Source organism: Ascaphus truei, chromosome 21, assembly GCF_040206685.1.
Source record: "Ascaphus truei isolate aAscTru1 chromosome 21, aAscTru1.hap1, whole genome shotgun sequence".
NCBI classification, from domain to species: Eukaryota; Metazoa; Chordata; class Amphibia; order Anura; family Ascaphidae; genus Ascaphus; species Ascaphus truei.
The window spans coordinates 25,227,096-25,242,184 of NC_134503.1; the positions used below are offsets into that span (position 1 = coordinate 25,227,096).

Genomic DNA, 15,089 nt, shown 5'->3' on the forward strand with positions numbered 1-15,089 from the left:
GGGACCCCATAACTCTGTCTCACGCAGGGGGACCCCATAACTCTGTCCCATGCAGGGGGACCCCATAACTCTGTCCCACGCAGGGGGACCCCATAACTCTGTCCCACGCAGGGGGACCCCATAACTCTGTCCCACGCAGGGGGACCCCATAACTCTGTCCCACGCAGGGGGGCCCCTTAACTCTGTCCCACGCAGGGGGACCCCTTAACTCTGTCCCACGCAGGGGGACCCCATAACTCTGTCTCACGCAGGGGGACCCCATAACTCTGTCCCACGCAGGGGGACCCCATAACTCTGTCCCACGCAGGGGGACCCCATAACTCTGTCCCACGCAGGGGGACCCCATAACTCTGTCCCACGCAGGGGGACCCCATAACTCTGTCCCACACAGGGGGACCCCATAACTCTGTTCCACGCAGGGGGGCCCCTTAACTCTGTCCCACGCAGGGGGACCCCATAACTCTGTCTCACGCAGGGGGACCCCATAACTCTGTCCCATGCAGGGGGACCCCATAACTCTGTCCCATGCAGGGGGACCCCACAACTCTGTCCCACGCAGGGGGACCCCATAACTCTGTCCCACGCAGGGGGACCCCATAACTCTGTCCCACGCAGGGGGACCCCATAACTCTGTTCCACGCAGGGGGGCCCCTTAACTCTGTCCCACGCAGGGGGACCCCATAACTCTGTCTCACGCAGGGGGACCCCATAACTCTGTCCCACGCAGGGGGACCCCATAACTCTGTCCCACGCAGGGGGACCCCATAACTCTGTCCCACGCAGGGGGACCCCATAACTCTGTCCCATGCAGGGGGACCCCATAACTCTGTCCCACGCAGGGGGACCCCATAACTCTGTCCCACGCAGGGGGACCCCATAACTCTGTCCCACGCAGGGGGACCCCATAACTCTGTTCCACACAGGGGGGCCCCTTAACTCTGTCCCACGCAGGGGGACCCCATAACTCTGTCTCACGCAGGGGGACCCCATAACTCTGTCCCACGCAGGGGGACCCCATAACTCTGTTCCACGCAGGGGGGCCCCTTAACTCTGTCCCACGCAGGGGCACCCCTTAACACTTTGCGTACAACTTACGGCATGAGATCTCAGTGAAGGGGTTAAGAAAACCGCGTGTTTTTCCTAGGACGCCCCAAATCATTTCACAATATACTTTTCTACATTTCCTGTCACGGTCATCTCTCCCACACAGATATCCCAGAATCCCGCACTGCACTGACAGTCACTGAACATCCAACGCTACACATGCATATCAAACCTTGGTGACCAACGGCAGCGGAGGCGCTACAGGGGTGAGTGCCTCTCGTCTACGGCAACCCTAACGGGCCTGGTTAAGTACCACGGACACAGAAATGTTGGCCTTTTGCATAACACAGGAGACATTATAAACAGATAACCGCCTTACTTACCGACCAGCGAACTCATCTTAAATCCGTCCGATGTTATATCAGCCACATTTCCTGCCGAAGAGAAGACCACCAATTATTTAAGAGGACGTGGCCACATTATGTTGCTAGCAGTGGCCGGTTGCAGATATGCACGGCGCTGTACAGCATGCGGCAGACACAGCAGCACAAACCCACAGTGTGTATCAGAAAGGGGTTTCCCGGCATCGCAGAGAATTGCAAAGCGAGGAACAAACAGCCGTCCCCAAAAACAAAGGGGGTTTGTGTGCAAAAGCCGCAGGGAAACAAGGCACTTCAATATCCAGGAATATGTATATTTATATTATATGTAATAAACAATGTATTAATAAGCACCATATAACACCGGCTCTGACACCGCGCCCCGTGTAACACCGGCTCTGACACCGCGCCCCGTGTAACACCGGCTCTGACACCGCGCCCCGTGTAACACCGGCTCTGACACCGCCCCGTGTAACACCGGCTCTGAAAGCCCATCCCGTGTAACACCGGCTCTGACACCGCACCCCGTGTAACACCGGCTCTGACAGCGCCCGTGTAACACCGGCTCTGACACCGCGCCCCGTGTAACACCGGCTCTGACACCGCCCCGTGTAACACCGGCTCTGACACCGCCCCGTGTAACACCGGCTCTGACACCGCGCCCCGTGTAACACCGGCTCTGACACCGCCCCCCGTGTAACACCGGCTCTGACACCGCCCCGTGTCACACCGGCTCTGGCACCGCGCCCCGTGTAACACCGGCTCTGACACCGCGCCCCGTGTAACTCCGGCTCTGACACCGCCCCGTGTAACACCGGCTCTGACACCGCATCCCGTGTAACACCGGCTCTGACACCGCCCCGTGTAACACCGGCTCTGACAGCGCCCCGTGTAACACCGGCTCTGCCACCGCATCCCGTGTAACAACGGCTCTGACAGCGCCCCCGTGTAACACCGGCTCTGACAGCGCCCCGCGTAACACCGGCTCTGACACCGCGCCCCGTGTAACACCGGCTCTGACACCGCGCCCCGTGTAACACCGGCTCTGACACCGCGCCCCGTGTAACACCGGCTCTGACACCGCGCCCCGTGTAACACCGGCTCTGACACCGTGCCCCGTGTAACACCGGCTCTGACAGCGCCCCCGTGTAACACCGGCTCTGACAGCGCCCCCGTGTAACACCGGCTCTGACACCGCGTCCCGTGTAACACCGGCTCTGACACCGCGCCCCGTGTAACACAGCGCGCCCCGCGTAACACCGGCTCTGACACCGCGCCCCGTGTAACACCGGCTCTGACACCGCGCCCCGTGTAACACAGCGCGCCCCGCGTAACACCGGCTCTGACACCGCGCCCCCGTGTAACACCGGCTCTGACAGCGCGTCCCGTATAACACCGGCTCTGACAGCGCCCCCGTGTAACACCGGCTCTGACACCGCGCCCCGTGTAAAACCGGCTCTGACACCGCGCCCCGCGTAACACCGGCTCTGACAGCGCCCCGCGTAACACCGGCTCTGACAGCGCCCCGCGTAACACCGGCTCTGACACCGCGCCCCGTGTAAAACCGGCTCTGACACCGCGCCCTGTGTAACACCGGCTCTGACACCGCGCCCCCGCGTAATACCGGCACTGACAGCGCGCCCCGTGTAACACCGGCTCTGACACCGCGCCCCCTCGTAACACCGGCTCTGACACCGCGCCCCCGTGTAACACCGGCTCTGACACCGCGCCCCCGTGTAACACCGGCTCTGACACCGCGCCCTGTGTAACACCGGCTCTGACACCGCGCCCCGTGTAACACCGGCTCTGACACCGCCCCGTGTAACACCGGCTCTGACAGCGCCCCGTGTAACACCGGCTCTGACAGCGCCCCGTGTAACACCGGCTCTGACACCGCGCCCCGCGTAACACCGGCTCTGACACCGCCTCCCGTGTAACACCGGCTCTGACACCGCGCCCCGTGTAACACCGGCTCTGACACCGCGCCTCGTGTAACACCGGCTCTGACACCGCGCCCCGTGTAACACCGGCTCTGACACCGCGCCCCGTGTAACACCGGCTCTGACACCGCGCCCCGTGTAACACCGGCTCTGACAGCGCCCCATGTAACACCGGCTCTGACACCGCATCCCGTGTAACACCGGCTCTGACACCGCGCCCCGTGTAACACCGGCTCTGACACCGCGCCCGTGTAACACCGGCTCTGACACCGCGCCCCGTGTAACACCGGCTCTGACAGCGCCCCGTGTAACACCGGCTCTGACACCGCCCCGTGTAACACCGGCTCTGACAGCGCCCCGTGTAACACCGGCTCTGACAGCGCCCCGTGTAACACCGGCTCTGACAGCGCCCCGTGTAACACCGGCTCTGACACCGCGTCCCGTGTAACACCGGCTCTGACAGCGCCCCGTGTAACATCGGCTCTGACCGCGCCCCGTGTAACACCGGCTCTGACAGCGCCCCGTGTAACACCGGCTCTGACACCGCGCCCCGTGTAACACCGGCTCTGACCGCGCCCCATGTAACACCGGCTCTGACAGCGCCCCGCGCAACACCGGCTCTAACACCGCGCCCCGTGTAACACCGGCTCTAACACCGCGCCCCATGTAACACCGGCTCTAACACCGCGCCCCGTGTAACACCGGCTCTAACACCGCGCCCCGTGTAACACCGGCTCTGACACCGCGCCCCGTGTAACACCGGCTCTAACACCGCGCCCCAAGTAACACCGGCTCTGACACCGCGCCCCGTGTAACACCGGCTCTGACACCGCGCCCTGTGTAACACCGGCTCTGACACCGCGCCCCGTGTAACACCGGCTCTGACACCGCGCCCCGTGTAACACCGGCTCTGACACCGCGCCCCGTGTAACACCGGCTCTGACAGCGCGCCCCGCGTAACGCCGGCTCTGACACCGCGCCCCGTGTAACACCGGCTCTGACACCGCGCCCTGTGTAACACCGGCTCTGACACCGCGCCCCGTGTAACACCAGCTCTGACAGCGCGCCCCGCGTAACACCGGCTCTAACACCGCGGCCCCTGTAACACCGGCTCTGACACCGCGCCCCGTGTAACACAGCGCGCCCCGCGTAACACCGGCTCTGACACCGCGCCCCGTGTAACACAGCGCGCCCCGTGTAACACCGGCTCTGACACCGCGCCCCGTGTAACACCGGCTCTGACACCGCGCCCCGTGTAACACCGGCTCTGACACCGCGCCCCATGTAACACCGGCTCTGACACCGCGCCCCGTGTAACACCGGCTCTAACACCGCGCCCCGTGTAACACCGGCTCTAACACCGCGCCCCGTGTAACACCGGCTCTGACACCGCGCCCCGTGTAACACCGGCTCTAACACCGCGCCCCGTGTAACACCGGCTCTGACACCGCGCCCCAGTGTAACACCGGCTCTGACACCGTGCCCCGTGTAAGACTCGTTATGTTTGGGAATTCTGTGCGTCACAATGCCGTGGACGTGTTTTACGGGTCAAATCTCCGCAGCGGACGTAACGTTATGTATTGTGGAACAGGACTTGCACTTTCCCAGAGGTCAAATCTTCCACTCCCCCCCCCCCAAGTTTCAACCCCCCACCCCCAAAAAACACAGTGCGCCAAGCAGGACTGCAGAAAGGAATCAGTCACAGCGATATGGTCAGCGTTTATTTTTGGGGGGGATGTAGGAAGATAGGAGTTTAGCCCCAGTGCGGGGTATTACTGGGGCGAAGTAAGGGGGCGACACTCCACTTGCCTCCCCCCCTGTGTCTGCTCGTTCTAGCTGCTGTAATACCCCAGACCCAATTTGATCCTCGGGGCTTTCTTATGTATATAGCCTCGTGTCCCAAGCATGTGTCAAATCCCTTACTGTATTGGGCCCTACCACCTCTGCTGGGAGGCGAAGCCATGAATCCACCACCCTTTCTGTGAAGAACTGACTCACATCTCCTGAACCTCCCACCCTCCAGCATTGGAGAACGACCTCTTATTCCAGCTCTTCTCTCTCTCTGATATATGCTTCCCTCCTGCTCATATTAACCCTTTATACATGTGAGTTTCTCTCATATCCCCCTCTCCCTTCTCTAAGCTGCACATATTAACCCTTTATATATGTGACAGTTTCTCTCATATCCCCCTCTCCCTTCTCCCCTATAAGCTGCACATATTAACCCTTTATATATGTGAGTTTCTCTCATACCCCCCTCTGCCCTCTCCCTTCTCTAAGTTGCACATATTAACCCTTTATATATGCGAGTTTCTCTCATATCCCCCTCTCCCTTCTCTAAGCTGCACATATTAACCCTTTATATATGTGAGTTTCTTGCATATCCCCCTCTCCCTTCTCTAAGCTGCACATATTAACCCTTTATATATGTGACAGTTTCTCTCATATCCCCCTCTCCCTTCTCACTAAGCTGCACATATTAACCCTTTATATATGTGACAGTTTCTCTCATATCCCCCCTCTCCCTTCTCCCCTATAAGCTGCACATATTAACCCTTTATATATGTGAGTTTCTCTCATACCCCCCTCTGCCTTCTCCCCTCTAAGTTGCACATATTAACCCTTTATATATGTGAGTTTCTCTCATATCCCCCTCTCCCTTCTCTAAGCTGCACATATTAACCCTTTATATATGTGTCAGTTTCTATCATATCCCCATCTCCATTCTCTCTAAGCTGCACATATTACCCTTTATATATGTGTCAGTTTCTCTCATATCCCCCCTCTCCCTTCTCCCCTATAAGCTGCACATATTAACCCTTTATATATGGGAGTTTCTCTCATATCCCCCTCTATATTCTCTCTAAGCTGCACATATTAACCCTTTATATATGTGAGTTTCTCTCATATCCCCCCTCCCTTCTCTAAGTTGCACATATTAACCCTTTATATATGCGAGTTTCTCTCATATCCCCCTCTCCCTTCTCTAAGCTGCACATATTAACCCTTTATATATGTGTCAGTTTCTATCATATCCCCATCTCCATTCTCTCTAAGCTGCACATATTACCCTTTATATATGTGTCAGTTTCTCTCATATCCCCCCTCTCCCTTCTCCCCTATAAGCTGCACATATTAACCCTTTATATATGGGAGTTTCTCTCATATCCCCCTCTATATTCTCTCTAAGCTGCACATATTAACCCTTTATATATGTGAGTTTCTCTCATATCCCCCCTCCCTTCTCTAAGTTGCACATATTAACCCTTTATATATGCGAGTTTCTCTCATATCCCCCTCTCCCTTCTCTAAGCTGCACATATTAACCCTTTATATATGTGTCAGTTTCTATCATATCCCCATCTCCATTCTCTCTAAGCTGCACATATTACCCTTTATATATGGGAGTTTCTCTCATATCCCCCTCTATATTCTCTCTAAGCTGCACATATTAACCCTTTATATATGTGAGTTTCTCTCATATCCCCCCTCCCTTCTCTAAGTTGCACATATTAACCCTTTATATATGCGAGTTTCTCTCATATCCCCCTCTCCCTTCTCTAAGCTGCACATATTAACCCTTTATATATGTGTCAGTTTCTATCATATCCCCATCTCCATTCTCTCTAAGCTGCACATATTAACCCTTTATATTTGTGAGTTTCTCTCATATCCCCCTCTCCCTTCTCTAAGTTGCACATATTAAGCGGCAAAATCAATGCACTCCTGTTATTACATACAGTAAAAGGCTGGATGTTGCTGGACACAGAAGGGAGCCCATCTAATGTGTAAACTGGCACGGGTCAGCCCCTCCCGCCCTGCAGGAGGTTAAGGCAGAGGTCAGCAGATGGTCACTTGTAGCATACCTGCTGGTGTGTGTGTCAGCTTCCCCCCCCCCCCCAGAGCGGACAGATGGCCGGGCCCCGGCTTAAGTACGCAGTCACAAGCCGCCATTTCCTCGCCTCCCCATAACGTACACCTGTCCACATCTGGGACCGGTTATCCCGTAACCGCTGCACTGACCGGGGGTCTCTGTTCAAATACAAAGCGGCCTGAGTGTAAGGTCGGGGGATCGCGGAGATCCCATATTATATCCCAGGGAGCTAAACTCCAGTCCCCCCCAACAGGTCAGGTTTTCCGGATATCCCCGCTTCAGCACAGGGGGCTCAATGAGTCCCAGCTTCAGCACAGGTGGCCCAATCAGTCCCAGCTTCAGCACAGGTGGGCTCAGTCCCAGCTTCAGCACAGGTGGCTCAATCAATCCCAGCTTCAGCACAGGTGGCTCAATCTGTCCCAGCTTCAGCACAGGTGGCTCAATCAGTCCCAGCTTCAGCACAGGTGGCTCAGTCCCAGCTTCAGCACAGGTGGCTCAATCAGCCCCTGCTTCAGCACAGGTTGCTCAGTCTTCGACTGAGCCTCCGATTGAGCCACCTGTACTGAAGCAGGGATATCCTGAAAACCTGACCTGTTTGGGGGGGGGAGTTGAGGTCTGTGGTTGAGCCCCCCGGTTATATCCCATGCACAAATACACGGAAGAGATAATATTCCGGGATCCTGGCCGCGGTTTATACAGAGTCCGTGCGTGACGGGCACTTTAAATGGCAGAATAAAAGTGGTGTGCGGCTTTGCACGGAGTCACCCAATGCCACTGCTGTGACCGGATCCGCACACGCCTTCCTCCCTGTATGTATATCTGTATTCACACAGCGCGTCACGGCAGTGACACACGGGACATAATACTACAGCGCAAAGCGGGGGGCGCGCTCCAGGCAAAGGAGTCCCTGCCCCGAAGAGCTTACAATCTCATTGTCGCTGCTTGAGAAACGGGGAGGTAAAGTGCCCTGCCCCGCGGTCACACCGAGATCTGAACTGGATTTCTCCCACTTCAAAGCCAGCGTTTCTTGTCCTAACGCCCACGGTTTCACATTTTCCCATCGCCCCGCCTCCAGCGTTGGTTTCGGAAGAGAAAGCAGCCAGAAGGGGTTAAAATCTTCTGAGGTTACCTTGGTAACCTCTACACTGGGCTCTGGGGAGAGCTCCATTTTAACCTCCCGCACACGTAATATTTCCAACGCGTCCATCTCCCGAACGGATCGTCCGATTTGAATAAAAACCGCGCTGGAAAGGGCGAGACCAGCGCAGGATGCGGCTTTGCACATCGAGACTGGGAAGTTTCAATTGGCAAACCCGGAACAAGTACCGGGGAATCGGCACGGTAATGCTTTTATTCAGCCGCCGCGCCGGCGTGAGGACGGAAACGAACGGGCCGCGTTGACGGCAAAAACCTCTCCCTGCGTTTTTCCTCGTTATTTCCCCAAAAACAGAAACCGTGGAACCACTACGGCTCGCACGGTGCCGGGGCAAACGACCAAGTTACGCAGCCAAACCGACCAAGGATTCATGAATGACGAGGTCCTGCTGGGGGGTATTCACTTTTATCTGGAGCAAAAGACACGGACGTTTTATGGATGAAAGTAACGGGCACTTTTCCAAACGAACGCTCAAAACAAAGCCGTACTTCTATCAGAGAAAGGGTGGTGGATGGGTGGCGTAGGGTCCCGGCAGAGATGGTAGTGGCTAACACAGTATGGGAATGGAGACGTGCTTGGGATAGGCATAAGGCCAAGTCCGAAATATAAAAGAAATGCATGCGCCTAATAGGGTGGGAGGTTTTCAGCAGGTAGGAGAAGGGATGATCCGCGGGATCTTATCTGCGGACAAATTGGGTGTTACGTATCGTTAGACAAACATGAATGCGGTGTGCTGTGTGTACGGCGAGCTCGGCAAACGTGGCTAGAACAGCCACCGATGCTGAGCTTTGGGATACTCGCACCGCACCGATTCCTTTGCTATGAAGCTGTGATTACTGCATACGCACGGAGTAACATCTCCTGCCCGTATCCCAGACACTGCGTGGGGACATTGAAAGCGGCGGGGAGAAGGCAGGAATAGGAAGACATTTTTCCACACCAGTCGCGGTGGCTAGATCTCAGGGATGTGAAACGCGTGGGCGAAACTTCCCCCGCAAATTGCTTGCAGAGCAAACTGATACATTTACTCGGAGTTCCCCGGGGCCTCCATCCTCACAGGGCTCGCTTTTTCCAAGTCGGATCACGTCCTGCGATCCCATGGATCCAACAAGCGAGAGGAGGTTCCCTGCTCTTCTGTTTCCTCCAAAATGGTGGCTACAGTCACGTGACTGCACTGTGCTTGAGAGACCACGCCACTCAGGCATCACACCCCTCTAGTACTAAAAGGTGCAATACCAACCCTACCTTCCTTCCAGGATGAGAAGCAAGGGGTCCTAGGACATGCTTGAGACAATTACCGGTAAAGGTACCGGCAGAGCAGCGTTGTCTGCTGGTGGCCCGAGGCCTGGAAGCTGCCCACCTCTGGAATACACCAAGTCATGTTCATTATGGGTCATGTTATAAATAGGGGAGGTCATTTTTGATCATGGATAAGCTTCAGGTTGAGTCGTTTTGCTTCTACAGAGCATACAGAGGGGGAGGCAGAGAAAAACAGGGGGGGGTATCAATAACCCAATAATATAGCACACAGTGTGGGATCTTTATTCTACAATGGGATCTAATGGGGACATCTTCCTGTGCACAGAAGAGGGGTCCCAAATCCAAAACCAAGGCTGTGGTTGGAGAGGAGCCAGTTGGGAGTGTTTGGCAAGCACTGGGTTGATCAAACCAGAAGGCCGGGTGGTGGTGATGGTGGTTTGTGGTGGTCGTGGGTTGTAGTGTGTTGTGGAGGTGGTGGTATGGTGGTTGGGTGGTGGTGGTTTGTGGTGGTCGTGGGTTGTGGTGTGTTGTGGAGGTGGTGGTGGGTGGGTGGTGGTTGGGTGGTGGTGGTGGGTTGTGGTGTGTTGTGGAGGTGGTGGTGGGTGGGTGGTGGTGGGTTGTGGTGGTCGTGGGTTGTTGAGGTGGTGGTGGGTGGGTGGGTGGTGGTTGGGTGGTGGTTGGGTGGTGGGTTGGGGGGTTTACAAAAGTTTGGAAAAGCTGGAAAACCGTAAACCCTCAAGACTTGGGAGCAGCTGTTCCCAGAAAATAAAACTCGTCACCTCTCTGACCTTTTCCTCCAACCGATAAGTGACCGGTCCCAATTGTTTGCAGCATTATCTTGTGTTTACAAGCCCTGAATGGGTTTCATAACTCAGCTCTTATGGAACGATGACCTTTATTAGGGGGTTTTCAGGCCTTTTGCTGCCCAGATATCAGGGGTAAAAAGTTGCTGTGAAGCTCTGGGGATTCTTTCTGCTGGATTCATTTTATAGCTTAATTGCGCTGGCGGACGTAAATCAATTATTTCTCCTGTTTAACGCCACAATGCGGCCCATTCTTAAACGGAGGGTGACTGGCTCTCCCTGTATCAAGCAGCCTTGTTCTTGGGACTTTTACGACTGTGTAGTAAACAGGATTGCTTAGAGAAGCTGGTCAACCGTTTGGAGATGAGGGGTTTATTTAGGTTATGCTTTCTTGAACTCCTGTTGACCCTTCACTGCCCTTCTTCCCCGATTGACTGGGAGAATGGAGGAGGAGGAGGTTTGGGGGAGATATCTGCCACTAGAAATGAACTTAGCCTGAACCTCTGACATAACATTGGACTCTGCGGATCGTTCCAGTTTCTGGGATGGTCTCAAAATCAGGTCCTCCACTTTCACGTATTGCTGGGGTCACGACTGGTCGGGAACCGCAAGAGGGGAAGCCGATGGCTGATCTCCCGTCTCCGACATGAGTCAAGTGCAGGTGGTGGCTTTACTTAAACCGCTCACAGCCAGAGGGGTCGGGAACGGATTTTGCAACGGAATAAGCCATTCAGGCCCAGATGGTGGGCAGGAATGGCAATGTCATCTCCCTACCCAAGGGTTGGGTCAGGTGCCAAATTCCCTGCCTTTCCCAAACTGAAGGGGGCATTCTATAAGCCTCTCCTCCAATGAAGGTCCAGCGTGCACTTGAAGGATATGGAATGCTTGGAGCATCTATAAAGAACTCTCCTGTCTGTTTATTAAAGATGCAGACCCCTCTGCAGAATTGTTACTGATTATGTAAAGATTTAAGAGCACCTTTAAGAGTAATTGCAACCGAAATTGGCCAATACCGCAAAGAGAGACGCCGTTCCGTGTACGTTGGTAACGGAAGGTGTCGGGCATAGATACGCCGGTGTATCCTGCAAGGGTGGACTATGTACGTGTGGACCGATGGGCGGAGAATTTCTGCCTCTGCTGTAAACTGTATATGGTCAGAGCTTGCTGCGGATATATTTATTACCGTTGATAGACATCTATATTCTCTTGCGCTGTGACCGCGCCATGAACTAGGGGGGGGGGGGGTGTAGAGAAATTAATAAGGAAGAATGGCACGTTCTGCAATAAAACCGTGCCCTGCCATAAGGGTTTGCTGTTCTTCGCGGACACAAGACTATAGCTAACCCCTCTCTTTGTGTGCAGACATATGCTGTGTGTCTAGTCCACCCAAGTAGGCATTCATATGGCCACCCCATTAATTAAAATAGCGGAGGCTTTAAAAGCCAATGAATCCCCTAAGGCCAAAACACTTAGGAATTCGGACAGACTTAACTTTGTCCATTCAACAGTATCTCCCATCAACAGTATGGGGGCATATGATGGGCAGGCCCAGCCCTAAACAAAGCCACTTACAGTAAGGTGGAAAATTACAGTGCAAGGAGGGCCCTGGGGCATATGCAATGTGAAAGGAACTCTGTGCTTGCAGGAGGAGCCCTTCCCACCAGGCCACTGGCCTTCACCAGTTATCAGATCTCAACAGAACAACACTGATCCACCTTTCTGTCCATCAAGGCTACTGCTCTCTCTGGTGCCAGCCTATCTGATTCAGGTCAATTCAGTGCTAAGCCTGTTTACTCAACCAATTAACCCCTTCTGCACAAGCAACCTGCAAACCCCAAACTTGCCAAGTCTGCTCCGTCCAACAAAGAGCTTTCTTTCAGCCAAGATAATTCCCCGTCCTCTGGTTATTTGATGGGTTTTTTTTGTGTTATTTATAAACCCAGAGGCATATTCTGTGCGGAGTGGCTTTTACTCAAATATCTCTGCTTTTACCCAATTAAAGGCCTCATAGCTCTTCTACATCCCTGAATTCACCAGCTCAGTTAACAATAAAAGCCCAGCTTTGATTTACAAACATTTTATCCAGGCTCCGGCCATTTTCTCCATGCCGTTTTTGCTCCTTGGCAAGCCGGTATAATACTTCTCTCCGCACTCTCCCATAAACGCGTCTCTGGGCTTAACGCCGTCTCACGCGTGTGTACGGCTCGGAACGTGCTCCGTGCGGCTGGAAGGATTGTTGTCACGGAACTTTCTTGTGCTGATTACTGGCAGAAGCGTCACTTCCACGAAGCAATTCATTGAAAAGCCGTCACCAAGAAAATGAAAGAGCAAATTCAACAGAAGATCTGAACTAGTCACGCAAGAACCGACTATTTGTCCCCAGTATTACAGGCCATGCAGCGTGGCTTCGTACAGTAGCCGCGACTCAAGCTGCCTTTCAGTGTGGATTATGATTGATTGGTGAATCCGTCTTTGTTTGCAGGGGACAGATGTGACTCACTCATTCAGTCTTGGGCAAATCAGTACAATAGCTAACTACTGGTTAGGTATAAGTGTAACCTCTGCTCTTCCTCGCACCCAACAAGGGCACGACTTATTCATTGCAATAAATACACACATATAAACACACACACAGTGACACACACACCGGTTTCCAACCCCCCCCCCCCCCCCCCCATACTGATCTTAAACGCCGTTAAACTGTTTTGCAGAGAAATTGATGCGACAATTTTTGTCGGACACATTCCATTTTTAAATACAATATACTTGATATAATTTATAGCGCCAAACAGAATACAATAATGCTCAATATTACCAACCCTAAGAACTGACAATCTAATGCTTACTTTGGGCAGAAAATGGGCGAGAAAGTGGTCTGTTGAAGTGTTTCAGACGCTCAAAACGGCGTATTTAAAATGAACACCTTATCCGCACTTCTCTTTTTAAACAGATCTTAACACAACTTTTCAAACTAACGACATATGTAAAGAAAGTGTCATTTCCTTGGGCTGAGACGATGTTACCAAAAACGCACTTACTCGCCCCCTCTGCCCCCTGCTGAGATTTAGTATGTCCTCATATCTCCCCCCTCCTGTCTCTGCGTATTCCCATAATACCGCGACACACACTAAGCGCCAGGGAGCGAGGGCTCTGTAAGGTTTACAGACATAACCCGCGGGGTATGTTCCTCATGGGGGTCTCAAGCTTGTCCTAAGGCAGGGGTGCATAAAGTTTCCTTCATGCACCCTTGTCTCCTCACCGGCTCGCGCCTCCCCCTCCCCCCCCCCCATGCATGGCTCCAGCGTCAAGTAACGACACAGGGCTGGAAGGCAAGGTAAGTACAGTTACAGAGGCCTAGCGTGATCGGGGAAGAGCGGGGCCTCTGTAAGGCCTCATCCAGGGTGGCGCTGAGCGGGCGCGCACGACACGTTGCGAAAATGCACGCAAATCAAAAAATTGATTTTTCTGCTCACAAGCGCATCACGTGAGCGCAGCTCTGGCCGCACCCCCAGGCGAGCGCGCACCTAGCCTGTTTCCACCCTGGACGAGGCCTAACAGCCGCCACCTCCCCCTGTACATGAGCAGCGTCACACGGTCAGCGCCTGCTACAGGAAAAGGCAGAGATAGATAAAAGTGTTTGCAATGGAGGAAGCACACCGGAGCCTTGAATGTGAGTTACTTACTCTGTATTGGAATCATAAGAGCAGCGTGCATGTCCTTGGTGTTGTCGGAGGAAAGGACAGCTGGCCCTGAAACGTTACATTTATGCTCTTATGATTTAAATACAGAGCAAGTTTACTTACATTCAAGGCTCCTGTGCGCTGCTTCCATTGCAAAAACGTCCATACTATTCAGGATCCAGCTTTGAGACGTCGGGATCGACGCAGGGAGAGCACCAGCGAGGGAATCTTTCATTTACTTTATACAGCCACGGTGTGCCACTAAAATATATTTTTTTATATATATATATATATATATTTTTTTTATATAATATATATATATATATATGCATGCATTGTGTGCTCATTTGCATATCATTTCCCAGAATCCCTTGCTGCAGTGGAAGTGCTGTGTGATAATGGTGAGAGGCGGGGTTGCAGACATGCAAATGAGCATACAGGAATATTTCCATTTGCTATATGCTTTGCTGTGGAGGGTTTTTCTCTCTTTTCTACCCACCATAACTTAAGTGTGTGTGTGTGTGTGTGTGTGTGTGTGTGTGTGTGTGTGTGTGTGTGTGTGTGTGTGTGTGTGTGTGTGTGTGTGTGTGTGTGTGTGTGTGTGTGTGTGTGTGTGTGTGTGTGTGTGTGTGTGTGCGTATACACGTCCACGTACAAGTGTTTAAGCCGCAATCCCTTCATAACTGACTCCTATTTTTTATTAGTGTTAAATAGCATGATTTTCTTAATATCTAGCTACTGAGGTGGCAACCGGTCGATACACTGGGCTCCATTTTAAACTCCCGGACACGTAATATTTTTGTACGCTTGTATCTCCTGAACAGAGCATTGGATTTTCAAGATAAAAGCTGCGTTGGAAAGGGCGGGAAGAGCCAGCGATGAAAAGGAAGAAAAGAAAAACGGATTGCCGCTTTGAACATTTTAAGCAACCTCTTTTTAGCACAATTCGGCT

General features: G+C 53.4%; 1 protein-coding gene across 4 annotated transcripts in view; it reads right to left on the bottom strand.

Annotated features, from left to right (window-relative positions):
- The window catches only part of NR6A1 (nuclear receptor subfamily 6 group A member 1), a 290,975-nt gene that overhangs the window by 221,060 nt on the left and 54,826 nt on the right, over window positions 1-15,089 (bottom strand). For all 4 annotated transcript variants that reach the window (XM_075579388.1, XM_075579387.1, XM_075579384.1 and 1 more), the window contains exon 3: window positions 1,428-1,478. In XM_075579388.1, the coding sequence (XP_075435503.1) occupies window positions 1,428-1,478 (51 nt within the window). The remainder of the gene's footprint in view (window positions 1-1,427; window positions 1,479-15,089) is intronic.